At 36.2% G+C, this 15,486-nt stretch overlaps 1 protein-coding gene across 6 annotated transcripts in view; it reads right to left on the reverse strand.

Annotated features, from left to right (window-relative positions):
• The window catches only part of LOC124081583 (phosphorylase b kinase regulatory subunit alpha, skeletal muscle isoform), a gene marked incomplete at its 3' end in the record, with an annotated part of 99,925 nt that overhangs the window by 14,513 nt on the left and 69,926 nt on the right, over positions 1 to 15,486 (reverse strand). For all 6 annotated transcript variants that reach the window (XM_046427803.2, XM_046427800.2, XM_046427805.2 and 3 more), the window contains 5 exon segments: positions 569 to 670; positions 3,170 to 3,299; positions 3,441 to 3,519; positions 5,637 to 5,716; positions 6,684 to 6,840. In XM_046427803.2, coding sequence (XP_046283759.1) covers positions 569 to 670; positions 3,170 to 3,299; positions 3,441 to 3,519; positions 5,637 to 5,716; positions 6,684 to 6,840 — 548 coding nt within the window.

Below are 15,486 nucleotides of genomic sequence, written 5' to 3' on the forward strand. Positions count from 1 at the left end.
ACTCAACTCAAAGTAGATCAAGAACCTAGGAATTAGTCCAGAGACCCTGTGCCTAATAGAGGAAAAAGTAGGCCCAAATCTTCATTATGTTAGATTAGGCCCAACTTCCTTAACAAGACTCCTAAAATGCAAGAAATAAAATCAAGAATTAATAAAAGGGATGGATTCAAACTAAAAAGCTTCTTCTCAGCAAAATAAATGATCAATGAGGTGAACAGAGAGCCTGCATTTTGGGAGCAAATTTTGCCACACACACGTCAGATAGAGCCCTAATCTCCAGGAAATAAAAAGAACTCCAAAAACTTAACACCAGAAAACCAAACAACCCAATCAATAAATGGGCTAAAGTGCTGAACAGACACTTCTCAGAAGAAGGTATACATTCGATCAACAAATATATGAAAAAATGTTCAACATCTCTAGTAATTAGAGAAATGCAAATCAAAACTACTCTAAGATTTCATCTCACTACAGTCAGAATGGCAGTTATCAAATGAAAAACATTTTAATACTAATGAGACATTTAAACTAACCACTCTGAGATGGAAATGCAGTTATTTAATCTTACCACTTCGTTCCACACCAAACTCCTTGCCACTGAGAATGTGATGTAGGAGGTTCTTCATGGCTGAAGGACTGAGATTCATTAGGCCCTCTGTGGCTTCTTCAGCTAGCAGAATCATAGGACAGAGAAAAAAGGAATTCTAATTTGTCTATAATACTCTCCCTATTTTAATCCATTTCCCTCCTTTCCTTTTCCCTCCTTCTCTCACCCTTCCTTCCTTCCTCCCCAACTCCTTTCTCTTTTTCTTTGGTGCTGGGGATTGGAAACAGGACCTTGCACATGCTCAACAGCCCAGTACCACTGAGCTATATACCTTCAACTCCTCTATTTCCTTTATTGCTTAGAATTTCTTCTTTCTTTTCCCTTCTTCTTCTTTTTTTTTTTTTTTTTGGTACTGAGGATTGAGCCCAGGGGCACTTTACCACTGAGCCATATCCCCAAGCCATTTTTATATTTTATTTAGAGACAGGGTGTCACTGAGTACCTTAGTTCCTTACTAAGTTGCTGAGGCTGGCTTTGAACTCATGTCCTCCTACCTCAGCCTCCCTAGCTGCTGGGATTACAGGCATGTGCCACTGTGCTAGGCCTCTTGCTTAGAATTTCTGAGTCACTTGTTTGGAAGGTGAGAATTACAGAATATATTTCTAGAACCATACACTTAACTATTCATACTGCAATAGACTCTTAATTATTTAGGGACTGACAATACAGTTTATGGATTAGCCAGGCCATAAATTTTGCTGTCACCCACTTCCATACCATTAGGGTACTCGGTAGAATCTTTATTTGAAAGTGAGAAGAATGAAAGAAAAATTGAACTGGAGGACATTCAGAGAAAGTCAAGGAATGCATATATATATATATATATATATATATATATATATATATATATATATATATATACAAATAAAATACTGAAAACTTCTCAACCTAGAAATAGACAGTTAAAAGAGAATAGATATGAAATCCATGAAGTTATAAAAGAATACTGAGAGGGTAACTTGAAGTTGTTCATCAACATCAGAACTAGTTAAAGAGTTTACTACATGAAGGTCATTATTTTAAACAATGTTAGTGAAAACAGGTATGGCATGTTGTTTTACCTTGAGAGGCTGATCATTTGGGAGAGATGGAACATGCAAACAAGATAAACAACAATAAAACACTGTATATATTACATGCCAAAAGAGAGGCATAGATAAGAAGTGCTTTGGAAATCAGAGGAGATATATTGATCTCCAAGGAAGGGGATTTATAAAAATAGTGGGAAGCACTATTAAAATAGTAGGTAAAAGGCAGACTATTGAGGGTCTTATATATCAAACCTGGAGATCATGACTTAGTTCTACAAAGAACTAAAGAGCCATGGTCTTGATGAATCCACAGGGGAATAAATCCATTACAGGTGATCAAGGAAAAGCAAAGAATGTTGGGGAGGTTATCCCTTGCTGAGGTTTACTATGGAACAGCTACAACCTCTCATAAAACATCCCTTGATACCACAGCTGGAGAATACTATATAATACATTTATTTTTAATAATGAAATCTGAACTGGATATCATTTAAAGTGAGACATACTTGAACTCAAATTATACTACTTACTAGCTATATTACTTTGAACAAGTTACTTAACCTCTTTGAATTTCCTTTTCCTTATTGGCAAAAGTGGGATTACATTCCTTACAGAATTGTTATAAGGATTAAATATCAAAAGGTGTGTAGATATAAAGCAAAAAGTACAATGACTAGCATATGATAGGTATAAAATAGTTATTAGTTCTCTTCTTTTGAAGGGCTATTTAAATGTAAATTATTTCATATGTTTGATTTAGGCTTCCTTAAAACCAATCAATTTAGATATCCATTAACACCTCAATTAAAAGTATTTTGGGCAAATTTAACCAAAACAATGAGCTTCGGTTGTGAGTTTTTTCAATTGTGATTTTATTTTTCTGCGCCATCCCTGTCTCTATTATTTTGCGATTCGTGTTGAAATCAAACAAATATCAATGGAAAACAGAGTCATGGCGGGGAGTTCTGCCTCCACTTTATACAATTATCTATAGCTTCCACAGGCCCCAAATACTTTTCCAACTAAAACTTATCTTGACAAATACAACTATTATTAATTTCAAAGAGAGTATTTTTAGACAAATATTAATAAAAATATTGTCTTCCTTTATCAATCATGATGTTGACTAGAGAGATAGGATACTGATCCTATATCTACTGATATAGTGACTTAACTTTGGTGTCCTGAAGCTCCACTGCCTGAATCAGAACCAAACCCAGTATGTCACACTCCAGTATTCTCCAACACACTCTGAGGAGTTGGGAGGAATGAAGTTAGCAGATAGGAAGAATTTCGAGTGCAGAGCCCCTAAGATGTGGCATTTTGAAGTTACAGAATCAATATACAAAAGTGTTATCAAATCAGTCCTTTCACTTGCATAGTAGTGACTAAGACATGAGAACAAGATTGCCTTACACAGCTTCTGAGATATAGGTAAAAATATTTTAGCTTTCTTTCCCTCCTGATGCCAAACTCCATTGATCTACATGAAAAGTGAATTCTGCCTAAAAATAGTTACTGAATTGAGTACCTGAGCATCGAAGGGAGTGGGCCAGTTCTGTTGCCATAACTTGTATGATCAGACCAATTCGAAGTCGAAACATTTCTGCAAAGAGGCCAGGCTGGGTTCGCATATACATGGCTAGATATACCATTATTTCCTGTGCACAGATGGATATAGACAAAAAAAATATGCATGAGGCCTCACAATGCCTATTTTGTTGTCTTTACAAATTGCTATCCTAACTGAAAACTAATTTTTAAATATTAATCAGCATATTAGGCATTACAATTCTGCTTACCTGTGTAAGGATTGAAATACTCATGTCCCCTTCACTGGCTTCATCTATCAGCTGAGTAAGTGCCTCATAGGGCAGAGGTCTGAAGAAGAAAAAAGTAAAAAAAAAAATCTACACCCACTTAAACATAAATAAATTTTAAAAAACCTCTTACTAAGTCCAGGTTATTGCCTCAATACCTCATTATTACCAGTAGCATTTTGGTTCTTTTCATTTCCAGAGTTCATTCATTGCCTCCCTAAACCACTCTGGCCTATATCAACTCAGAGGAGCTTGCTTTTTCCTCTATACACCTAGATTTTCCTTCTCCTAAACATTTTTATTTAAAAGTTATCCATGATATCCTTCCAGAACTAGTCTTTCATGGTTAGTCAATAACATTAGAAAGGTTAACTATTATGGCTATAAAGAAATACACTAAGTTGTGTTTTTTGGAAACCATTTGTGTTTGCAGTCACATATTCATTTTCAAGTTTCATTAGTTCACATATATATACAGACACACACTAAATTAAATATAAATATTATGTATTTCTTTATAGCCATAATGGTTACCTTTCTAATGTTAATAGCTATTTAACACACACCGGTGACTCTCTTATTGACACATATGGGAATATGACATCTTTTTTGGATTATTTACAGTGTAACAAAACTGATCTACTTTGTCATAAAAGGTGGTTTTCCAGGAGCAAAGTGTTATGGGCTGAATTGTATTGCTCCCAAATTCATAAGTTGAAATCCAACACTTGTACTGGAGAGTGTAACCTTATTTGCTCATATGCTCTTTAGAGGTGGCTATGTTAAAGTAATGTCACTGGAGTTCACCCTAATCCAATATGACTAGTATCTTTATAAAAAAGGGAAATTTAGACATGAAAATGTGTGGAGGGAAGAAATGTGAAGAGACATAAGAAATAAGATGGCTACCCACAAGAAAAGATTCCTGGAAAAAAGTCCTTCACAGCCTTCAGAATGAACCAACCCCACTGATACAGTGATGTGAACTTCTAGCCTCCAGAAATGTGAGAGAATACATTTCTTTTCTGTTGATTAAACCACCCTATCTGTGGTATTGTACTATGACTTCCTAAGCACATTAACACTCAAGGATAGGGATATTTTCCTAAAGCATAACTGGGATTTTACACATGGAACCTGATGCATGGTCCTAGGACATGTCTCCCCAAGTCTTCATCAGGAGTTTAAACTGGATATTACAGGCAACAGAAACCATGGGCATGGAATAGGAAGAAGGTAGAACATAGACATCAGCAAAGGCATCCCTGATCACTTATTTCTCATTTATTCCTGATTCAACTCTATATCTAGAACATATTTTGTTTACAAAATGAACTTTTCACTATACTGGCTACTGAAGTAGAACTGGCAGTTAGGATAAACATCCTGTTTTAAATTACTCCCTCATAGAAAAATGTATTTTGCAGATCAGTTATGAATGAAGTTAGAAACCTTCTAAAAATATTTCTTGGAAATACAACCTGCTTGCAGATTTATACATTGGCACTGGCAGGACATGAAATTAGACAGATTTAGTGCAGATGAGTTTTACTGGTATGGCTTGTGACAAAGGGAAAACTTGTGTAAGAAATAAAATGTTCCATTCTAGCCTTTCACCCTTCTTCCCACCCTCTCCAGTCCTAGCCTATCTGAGGGTACTGCTGCCAATTGGAGGTTGTGGCAGAACTGAGGCAGGAGCAGTTTGATGATACTGTTCTTCCAAGGTTGCCACCTCACTCTGCTCTAAAAGTACCCATTTCCCCACTTTGACCTTGACTTCTACCACTTTTATCACTTATTAAGCAGCATAGAGTTGCATCATCAGCCCTGTACTCTAGCCAGACACCTTCTTCTACTTCCTCTCTCAGAGGATGGTTAGTTGACTATGGGTGCCAATTTACAGTGACCTGCATGTTTTGTTGTGCTTTTTTTGAAGAGAGGTTTAGGAAATACTAATAAGAAAAGAAAAGTTTAAACACTACTCCGTGTTAGTTGTTCTCTTTAATTTACCCATGCCCTGTTATTCCCAGTATTTTCCTGCTGAATGTCTCGGACAGAAGTGTGTATGGAGGATGTTGTCATCAATGGACAGATTAAGGCAATAGAATTGTATAAGTTCACACAGTTCCTTAAAGGCTCAGAGAAACCTTATCAAACCTAACCAAATGCCATACTCACGCAGAGATGGTCTTTTCTCGAGGTTCTGGAGGGAGTCCCACTGTCAAATGTTTCTGGTGGGATAGAAGGTCTGTGCAGGCCTAAGAAGAGACAGCATGACATTATCCTTTCCATAAAACCTCAGATTTCCACAAACTTTTCTCTTCTTAGCCTAGAAACCTTTGAGTTCCCCTAACCTAATAACACACCAAACTCTCTTCCTCAGGAAATACCATGAAGATCAGAAAAGAGGGATTTCTAGGAAGGAACTCCTACCTCCTTGGAGGTAGGTACTTTTAGTTTAGTTTAAATTCATTCTTAGGATGTAGAATTCTTATAGTTTATAGCACCTCAAAAGTCTATAGTTATTATGGTTCAGTAATATACATTTGTCACTAACAGAAATGTAACTGAATATCAGAAACTGTATATGTGAAAAAAAGCCATATATAATGATTAGAGAATGTGGTTGCCTTAAAAACAATTAAGGAAACCAATTTTTTTTTCCAGCAGTCGGAATGGAATCTGGGGCTTTATGTATGCTAGGCAAGCACTCTACCACTGAGCTACACCTCCATCCCTAAAACTAATTTTAAAAAAGCACACCCATTTGTTGGTAAATGGATGAAACTGGAGATTATCATGCTAACTGAAATAAGCCAGATCCAGAAAGTCAAAGGTCAAATGTTTTCTTTGATGTGCAGAAGCTAGTACAATAAAAGAAAAAGAAAGTGTAGGAGGGATTTCATCAAAATAAAGGAAAGATCAGTGGAGTTGATGAAGGGGATTGAGGGAGAGGGAGGAGGGATGGGATAAGGGGACAATAATGGAATGAATCTAACTTTCCTTCATACATATATAAATATGCCACAGTGAATCTTACCATTATATACATCCACAAGACAATAATTTAAAAAAAAACTGTAAGCAAATATCAGAAAGATCAGTAGAGGAAAACTGAACCCTATATTACATATATGTAACCCTATGTTACTTATAACTAAAAAGAACCAAGGGAAAAAAAGCATGCCCATTTAGACATGACATAAATTCAAGAGTTTATAGTACTTCATCAAGTGCTTCCACTTTCTTCCTTAATATCCCAGAGATGTATCTAATCAGGCCCCAATGACGAATTTCTCCAACTTTGCCATATAGTTCAGTAAGAAGCTCTCTGACTGTAGCACCCCCTTCTTCATATAATTCAGTGTCCCAGTCAGGTCCTCTGGAATTTTAAAGACAGAAGTATATTAATTAAAAGTAAAGTATCCAACAACAATCTTATCTTTCAGTGTTATAATGGATATACCTATTGTTTTAAATTCTTTTTTTGTAGTTGTATTTGGACAGCATGCCTTTATTTTATTTGTTATATGGTGCTAAGGATAGAATCCAGTGCCTCACACGTGCTAGGCAAGTGCTCTACCACTGAGCCACAACCTCCACCAGGATATACCTATTTTTGATAGGCCTCCCTTCATCAGGAAACTAATACTATTTACTAGAAACCCTTATAAAACTATGATAAATAGTCAACCTAAAAGGCAACTACCTAGCCAATAATTTCTTAGTTTCATTTATACTTGGACAAAATGCATTATTTTACCCTCTTTACAGGCCTCAACAGGGATGACACTAAAGACAGATTTAGTTTACCTACTGGAAGTTCAGAAAGTATGATTGTACTTCAGGAACTAATGAAGAAATAAGAAGGATGTGTGTTTATTTTTAAAGGATACATATACATTATTGGCACAAAATTACTATAACACAATCAACTATGAAGGGCCATAAAAGACATACAAAGTTCTCTGAAATTTGGAATTTAATATGTGATAAAGGCAGATTATTTATTACATGATGTTAAGACAATCAAGTAGCCATCTTGAAAAAGGTTGGATCTATACTTTACACTGTATATACCATAATTCAAAATGTATCAAAGATCTAAATGTAAAGAAACTAGAAAAATATGGGAGAATTTGTTTATAACTTTGGAGGGAAGAGGACTTTTAAACTATGGAACACATGTTTGAAGCCATAAAAACGTTAATACATTTGTACACATAAAACAACAAAAAAACCTTTGATCTCAAAAACCACTGTATGCAAAGTATAGGACAAATTACAAAAATGGGAAAATATTGGCACTTCGTAGGGCCAATTCTCTTTACATACATAAAGACCTCTGGTAAATAGATCAGAAAATAAGAAACAACAAAAGAAAACCTGACAAAACAAATACTGGCAGGAATTAAATATAGGAAAGGTTGCTCTACCTCACCCACAATAATAAAAATTAAAATTAACATTATACCAAGATAAGATTTTTAATATATCAAGTTGTCAAAAGTTTCCAAATTTGATAACACTGCATTGGTTAAAACAGGCACTTTCCATATGTTCCTAGTAGGTATAAAAATTGGGGTGATCCATCTGGAGGGCTTTCTGGAAATATATATTAATATCAAAAATACTGGAAAACAGCCTTGTGGTGCCTACAATGGTTAAACATAGTTACCATGACTCAGCATTTCTACTCTTATCCAAGAGAAATGAAAGCATATGTCCACATTAACTTGTATGTGAATGTTTATACTAGCATTATTCAATTTGCCAAAAAAGTGGAAATAATTCAAATGTCCATGAACTGATAAATAGATAAATAAAATGTGGCAGAGTCCTACAGGTAATAATATTTGCAAATAAATGAAGAATTGATACATGCTACAACAGAAGTGAACCTTGAAAATACTTTGCTAAATGAAAGATAATTGTTACAAAGGACCACATATTGTATGACTCCATTTATATAAAATGTCCAAAATAGGCAAATTTGTAGAAGCAAGAAATAGATTAATGGTTGGTTGCCAAGGGCTGGGAGATGGAGGGATTGGAAGTTAATGGATAAAAGGAATAGAAATTCTCTTTGGGATAATGAAAGAGCTCTAAAATGGATGGTGAAAGAGATATGTATGATACAGAGAGTATACAAAAAGCCATTATACACATAAAAATACCTATATTCTTTAACCTATCAGTCCAATTTCTGGTTTTCTGGAGGATAAATTCCTTCTACACATGTGAAATGATATATGATTAAAGGTTTTTCACTATAAACATTGTGATGGATAATACACAAATGTTCATCAATAGAAGACTGGTTTAATAAATTATAGTACAGTGAAATAATAGAATTCAATACAGCTACTAAGAAAATATAAAGTAGATCTAGCCAGGCGTGGTGGCCCACACCTGTAATCTCAGCAACTCAGGAGGCTGAGGTAGGAGGATCATAAGTTCGAAACCATCCTCAGCAGCATAGGAAGATCATCTCAAGATGAAAAATAAAAAAGGATTTGGGATGTAGCTTAGTTAGTAGAAAACTTGCCTAGTAGTGAGAGGACCTAGGTATAATATCTAGTACTGCAAATGAATGAATGGTTAAACAAATTAATTAACCAGTTAAAAAATAAAAGAAGTGGGGTCTGTATTCCCCCTACTTGAGCCCAGGCATGCTTTTGACTAAGGTAAAAGTGACACCATATGATTTCTGAGGCTGTCATAAAAAGCAACACGGCTTCTACCTGGTCTTCTCTGGGACACATACTCTTAGAACCCAGTATTCATGCTGTCAGAAAATAGAGACACACATGGGGAGGTTATTTGCTGTTATTCCACCTGTAGGTAATGAGATTCTAGCCAACAGCCAGCCAGTTAGTATCAATCCCCTGACATATGGATGAGCAATCTGTGTCATGATACAAAGTTTCAGTGAAAAAAGCATGGTATACAGCCGTGTATATACTATACTAAATTTGGGCAAAATAGGGATAAAATACAGATGTCTGCATTTACATAATAAGCATAAAATATCCCTGGAGGTTGCACACACACACAAATATACTGGTTGCCTGTGAAGGGGGGAACTGGGTATCTAGAGTTGGGGAAAGATCTTTTACCCATTCATTATATTTTCTTTTGTATTTAAAAAATTTCGATCATGAGAATGTATTGTCTATTTAATATATCAATTTTTTTAAAAAAAACATGAAATACTACAAGAGGTTAGCCAGGTGCAGTGGTGCACACCTATAATCCCAACAGCTCAGGAGGCTGAGGCAGGAGGATTTCGAGCTTAAAGCCAGCCTCAGCAACAGCCAAATGCTAAGCAACTCAGTGAGACCCTGTCTCTCAATAAAATACTAAATAGAGCTGGGGATGTGGCTCAGTGGTCACGTGCCTGAGTTAAATCCCCGGTACCAAAAGAAAAAAAAAAGAAGAAATAAATACTACAGGAGATCATCAATGGATACAAATGAAGTGAGTTAAAGTTTGAAAAAATAATAGCATATTTACAGTCTCAAGGTATAGCTCTACAAGATTTATTTTTTTATTTCAAAAGATAATAACTTTACAGTGAAGGAATCTTGAAGCTACTGTCTTAACCAACTGATCAAACCAAGTGATCAAAGTTAACACTACTAGCAATTGGACTAGTCAACATTATGTGCCTCCTGACATGACACTCAGAGAACTTGGCATCACTCAGGGGTATTCCTGAAAAAAAAAAAGGCATAACCTGAATTTACTTGTGATAAAGCATCACAGAAATCAAGACTGAGCAGGGCGTGGTGGTGCACACCTGTAATCCCAGCGGATTGGGAGGCTAAGATAGGAAGATCGTGAGTTCAAAGCCAGCCTCAGCAACTGCAAAGTGCTAAGCAACTCAGAGAAACCCTGTCTCTAAATAAAATACAAAATGGGGTATGGAAGTGGCTCAGTGGTTGAGTGCCCCTGAGTTCAATCCTCAGTACCAGAAACAAAACAAACAAAACAAAACAAAAAACTCAAGACTGAGGGGATTCTACAGGATAAATGATCTTTATTTTTCTAAAAATATCAATAACATGAAAAATGAGACTCAAACTATTTTAGATCAATGGAGATTCAAGATACACAAGAACTGAATGAAATACATGATTTTTAGATTTTCTTTTGCAGTAAATACATTAATGGTCTGACAGATCTTAATAGGATCTGCAGATAGATACTAGTATTGTTTCAAAGTTATTTTCTGATTTTGGTGAGTACAGTATGCTTATGTAAGAGAATTCCTAATTTTTAGGAAATACACACTGAATAATTTAGACATGATCCCCATCTACTCTATCACTCCCAAATGGTTCAAAAAATAATGTGTGTGTCTCTCTCTGTCTGTGTGTGTGTGTGTGTGTGTGTGTGAGAGAGAGAGAGAGAGAGAGAGAGAGAGAGAGAGAGAGAGAGAGAGAGAGAGAGACTGAGTATAGATGGTGGTTGTGGTGGTATAAGGGAGAAATAGAGACAATGAGAAAAGAGAGAGATATTAAAGCTCAGTGGAAACACTAGAGGAATCAGGATAAAGGATACTAGAAAAATTTTGTGTTATCTTTAAAACTTTTCTTTAAATCTGAAATTATCCAAATTTACTTTAAAAGTATGAAAAAGTGCTACAAGATCTCAGAATCAGGAAATATTATTATTAATCTCTGTTCTCTATTATTAGAGATCAGAGAATACTTTGTGGAGGTGACAGATGAACTAGACTTTGATGGATAGAGAGAATTGCAAGTATAAATAGAGATGTGGTATAGCAAAGGAGAATATTCTAGGCAGAGGAAAAAACATGAATCAAGGTATGAAGGTAGACATGCAGAGGCTGAGCTTTGGTGAGAGCATTCACATTGTGAGTGGAAGCAATAGTAGATAAATTAGGTTGAAAGGTCTTAGAAGGTGTAGATTTGGCCAGTGATTCCCTATGGAATTTGGTGATGTGGGGAGAGGCAGGGAAAAGGAGGACTTGAAGATGATACAATTTCTGGGTGATTTGAAAGAATGATGGTATCACAAACAGAGTAAAGAAAGACAAGCAGTATGTTCTGGTACAGTGAATCTGATTTTAGACACATTGAGCAGGAAGACATACATAAAAATAAATTCCAGGTAGGTTAAAGACCTAAAACATTAAAAAATTTATCAAAGGTATTTAAAGCATTTTTTAAATTCTGGAAGGGGAGAAGATCCCTGATGCATGCAAGAAATCTCGAAGCCAAAAGAGGAAAATATCAGGTTGGGGGTATCACTCAGTTGAAGAGTGTGTGCCTAGCATATGCAAGGTGCTGGGCTCAATCTCCAGTGCCACAAAGTAAAGAGAAAAATAAAAAGATCAAAAGGTTTGACTACATAAAAACTAAAGTTTTAATGTAGAGAAAGGCACATAAAGTTAAAAGGCAAATCCTTAGAAAAATACATGAAACATGTATAACAAAAGGGTAATCTAATATTCATAAGAAAAATAAAAAATAACTCACGGTTATAAACATACAATTCACAAAAGGAATATCTGTCAATAAACATAGGAAAATACATCTGTTATTCTTGTCTACACAGGGAAACTGGATAGAGTTCCAAGTGTATCACATAGCCACATAGCATGATCATACACAAACTAGTCAAGTTTTTGGGTGTGCATGTGTATATGTGTGTTGCTGGATGGAACCCAGTGCATTGTGCTATGCCCACAACCCCTATTGAAGTGATCTGATATTATATAGAATATTAGTTTCAAGGAGATTACAGGGTTCACTCAGATGTCATGGTCAAGTTAGGATGCAATGTAGGAGCAGAAGAGGTGGTCAACCATGGATCATATGAATTGGTGTGAGCATGAGCTTTTGTGTGCAACGTTTTGCCTGCCCATCTCAATTACCCCTCTGAATCTTCAAGTTCTATTCAAGCTACAGTTATTCTGTCCTTATCCTTTATCTCCTTTCACTCTCTCTATCTTTCCATTCCCCTGCATTTAGTATGTGCTGGACTAATAAGTACATGACACATACCTGAATAAAGTGCTATACCACAAAAGAAAAAAAAGAAAGGAACAAAGATACCAAAATAAGACCCAGGCTTTTAAGAAAAATAGTAACACACAATAAGCTTTACTGGGTGGCACTTTGACAGGTTGCATAAGAAGGGAAGTCTCTCAAAACATGAAATCATTCAGAAGACCTTGGCCCAGATTCTGTCACTCAGAAAAGGAGAAGGACAAGGGAACTGTCAGAGGGAATGGAGAAGCTGGGGTAAGGGTTAAATGTCTAGGTGATGTCCCTCTGCAGCACTGTGTGGGATGTCTAGGTTAGTGAATTCTGAAGGGGTGCAGTGGTTTAGAGTATTCATGGCTGAGGTTTAGTTATTATGAACAAGTCTGAGGTGAAGCATATACAAAAACTCAGGCCCCATATAGCTAAAAACTATTTGAATTATTTTAATTATTTTTATTCTAATTTTTGATATGTCTTGCTATGTTACCCAGATTGGCTTTGAACTCATACAATCAGGTGATCCTTCCACCTCAGCCACTGAGTAGCTGGGACAACAGGTCTGTGCCACCATGCCTGGCTTTTTTGGGTTATTTATTTATTTATTTTGGTACTAGGGATTGAACCCAGGAGTGATTTACCACTGAGCTACATGCCCAACCCTTTTATTTTTTATTTTGAGACCGGGTCTCCCTAAGTTGCTTAGAGCCTCACTAAGTTGCTGAGGCTGGCCTCAAACTTGCTATCCTCCTGCCTCAGTCTCCAGAGTTGCTAGAATTACAGGCATGTGCCACCACACCCAGAAGGTTATTTTTTTTAAACAACTGAGTATGTAAAATTTTTACTTTGGTATTCAATGGCTTTTCAGCTAACAGAAGACCTGTGTCTTTTTCATTTGCTCATTAAATAGGATAGTTTGATGAAAATAGCATGAACTTTGGAGTCAGAGAACAAGGTTTTTCATCTCATCTCTTCCCCTAACTGTGTGACCTTCAGAAAGTTGATCAACCTTTCTGAGTTGGTCCTCCCATCTGCAATAAATGTAGGTACCAATCATCTCATAGAAAAAGTATAAGGATTAAATGAAGAAGTTCATTTGTTTGACCAGCCTATACTGAGAACATATTATAAGGCAAGCACTAGGTTGTTTTCAGACTACAATAAAACAGTCAATGTCCTCGAAGAGCTTAGTGTAATGGAGGTGATACACACACACACACACACACACACACAATAACATGGCAATAAAGTATTAGTTGTCTGTACTGCATTACAAGGAATGCTTAAGGAGCAGGGATTAGGAAAGTGAAAGGTTTCAAGCTGACTCCTTGGACGATATGAGAAGAGCTGAGTATAAGTCAGACTGAAGAGGAAGGAGAGAGTCCTTGCAAAGAGAGGAACATGAGCTAAGACACAGAAATGAGACAACATAGTGTTGATGAAAAACTACGTGCACTTTGGTGTTGCTGGAATACCAATTACAGGACACAAAGTGGTGAAAGTGGAATCTGGAAGGAGGCAGGAACTTTATCACAGAGGTTCCTATGTGCCATATTAAGGCTCCTGAACTTTCCCCCTGCTTAAGTGAAGCAAAAAAAAAAAAAATTAAGGGAAGGGATTTAGTAAGATGAGCATATTAAAGAGATCATTGTGTAGAATTAGAAGACCAGGATTTGGCAAACCTCTAATGAAATAGTAGATCTGGGCAATCACCACTGATAGTTGCTAAAATCGTTAGGAAAAAAGCTAATGAGGAATTGTATAATGGCAACAATAGGCTAATTAGATCTTATTAATATTCAAATGACAAAAAGAGCAACTTCATAGGCGATGCTCTGTACTTAAGTAACATCAGAAGGCACATGATATCTAGTTGTTGCCCATTTTATTTTTTTATTTTTTTGCAGTGCTGGGGATCAAACCCAGGGTCTTGCACATGCTAGGCAAGTAAACTAACACCAAGCTACATGGACAGCCCCTTTTTCCAAATTTAGAAGGGGGCATAAATCCTGCCTCTTTATATTCTATTCACCATAACAAGAAAAGAGGAGGAAGAGCAGGTATTTTTGTGTAGAGGTAAGCAAGAAAGAGAAGATCAATTTGGACATATTGAGTTTAAGATACAAAGTACTAAGGGGGTACATGACACATAAGAATACATTTGAAAATATTAGTTTCTTTTTCCTATAAGCCTCTATATTCTTCTTTCTCTTGTGTTAAGAATATATCTGTAGGTTTTACCAAATAATGGAGGCTTAATAAGAACCATAATACTGGGGCTGGGGTTGTGGCTCAGCGGTAGAGCACTCGCCTAGCACGTGTGAGGTCCTGGGTTTGATCCTCACCACCACATAAAAATAAATAAATAAAATAAAGATGTTGTAACTAACTAAAATGAATAAATAAATAAATATTTTAAAAAGAACCACAATACTGATAATAATCCTTGGCAATTATTGATTACTGACGATGTGCCAGGCATTAGGAACTTTATAGATTTTTATAATAATTCTATGAGGTATGTATAATCCAAATTTTGTAAATGAGGAAAATTGAGGCTTTAAGTTGTGGAATGAGTAGGTTGCAAACCTGTATTCAAAACCAGATCAGTGAAACTCCAAAGCTGTGTTCATTTCCTATATGCTATGATCTGGATCTGGAATATTGTCCCAAAGGCCCATGTGTTAAAGGTTTAGTCCCAGCCCATGGTACTATTGGGAGATGGTGGAAACTTTAAGGGGTGAGACCTTGTGGGAGGTCTTAGATCACTGGGGGCATGCCCTTGAAGGTGATTATGTGATCCTGGTCTCTTTTCTCTCTCCCTCTCTTTCTCTCTCTCTCTTTTCTACATCCTGTCCATGAGGTGAATGGTTTTGCCACATGCAGCTGCCATGGTATGCTGACTCACCACAGAACCAAAAGAAATAAATCATGAACTGAAGCCTCCAAAACCATAAGCTAAAAGAACCTTTTCTTTTAATAAGTGGATTATCTAAGATATTTGTTATAGAATA

This window comes from Marmota monax, unplaced genomic scaffold (genome assembly GCF_021218885.2).
Source record: "Marmota monax isolate L192 unplaced genomic scaffold, Marmota_monax_Labrador192_F-V1.1 WCK01_AAM20220418_F8-fsc00647, whole genome shotgun sequence".
Taxonomy (NCBI): Eukaryota; Metazoa; Chordata; class Mammalia; order Rodentia; family Sciuridae; genus Marmota; species Marmota monax.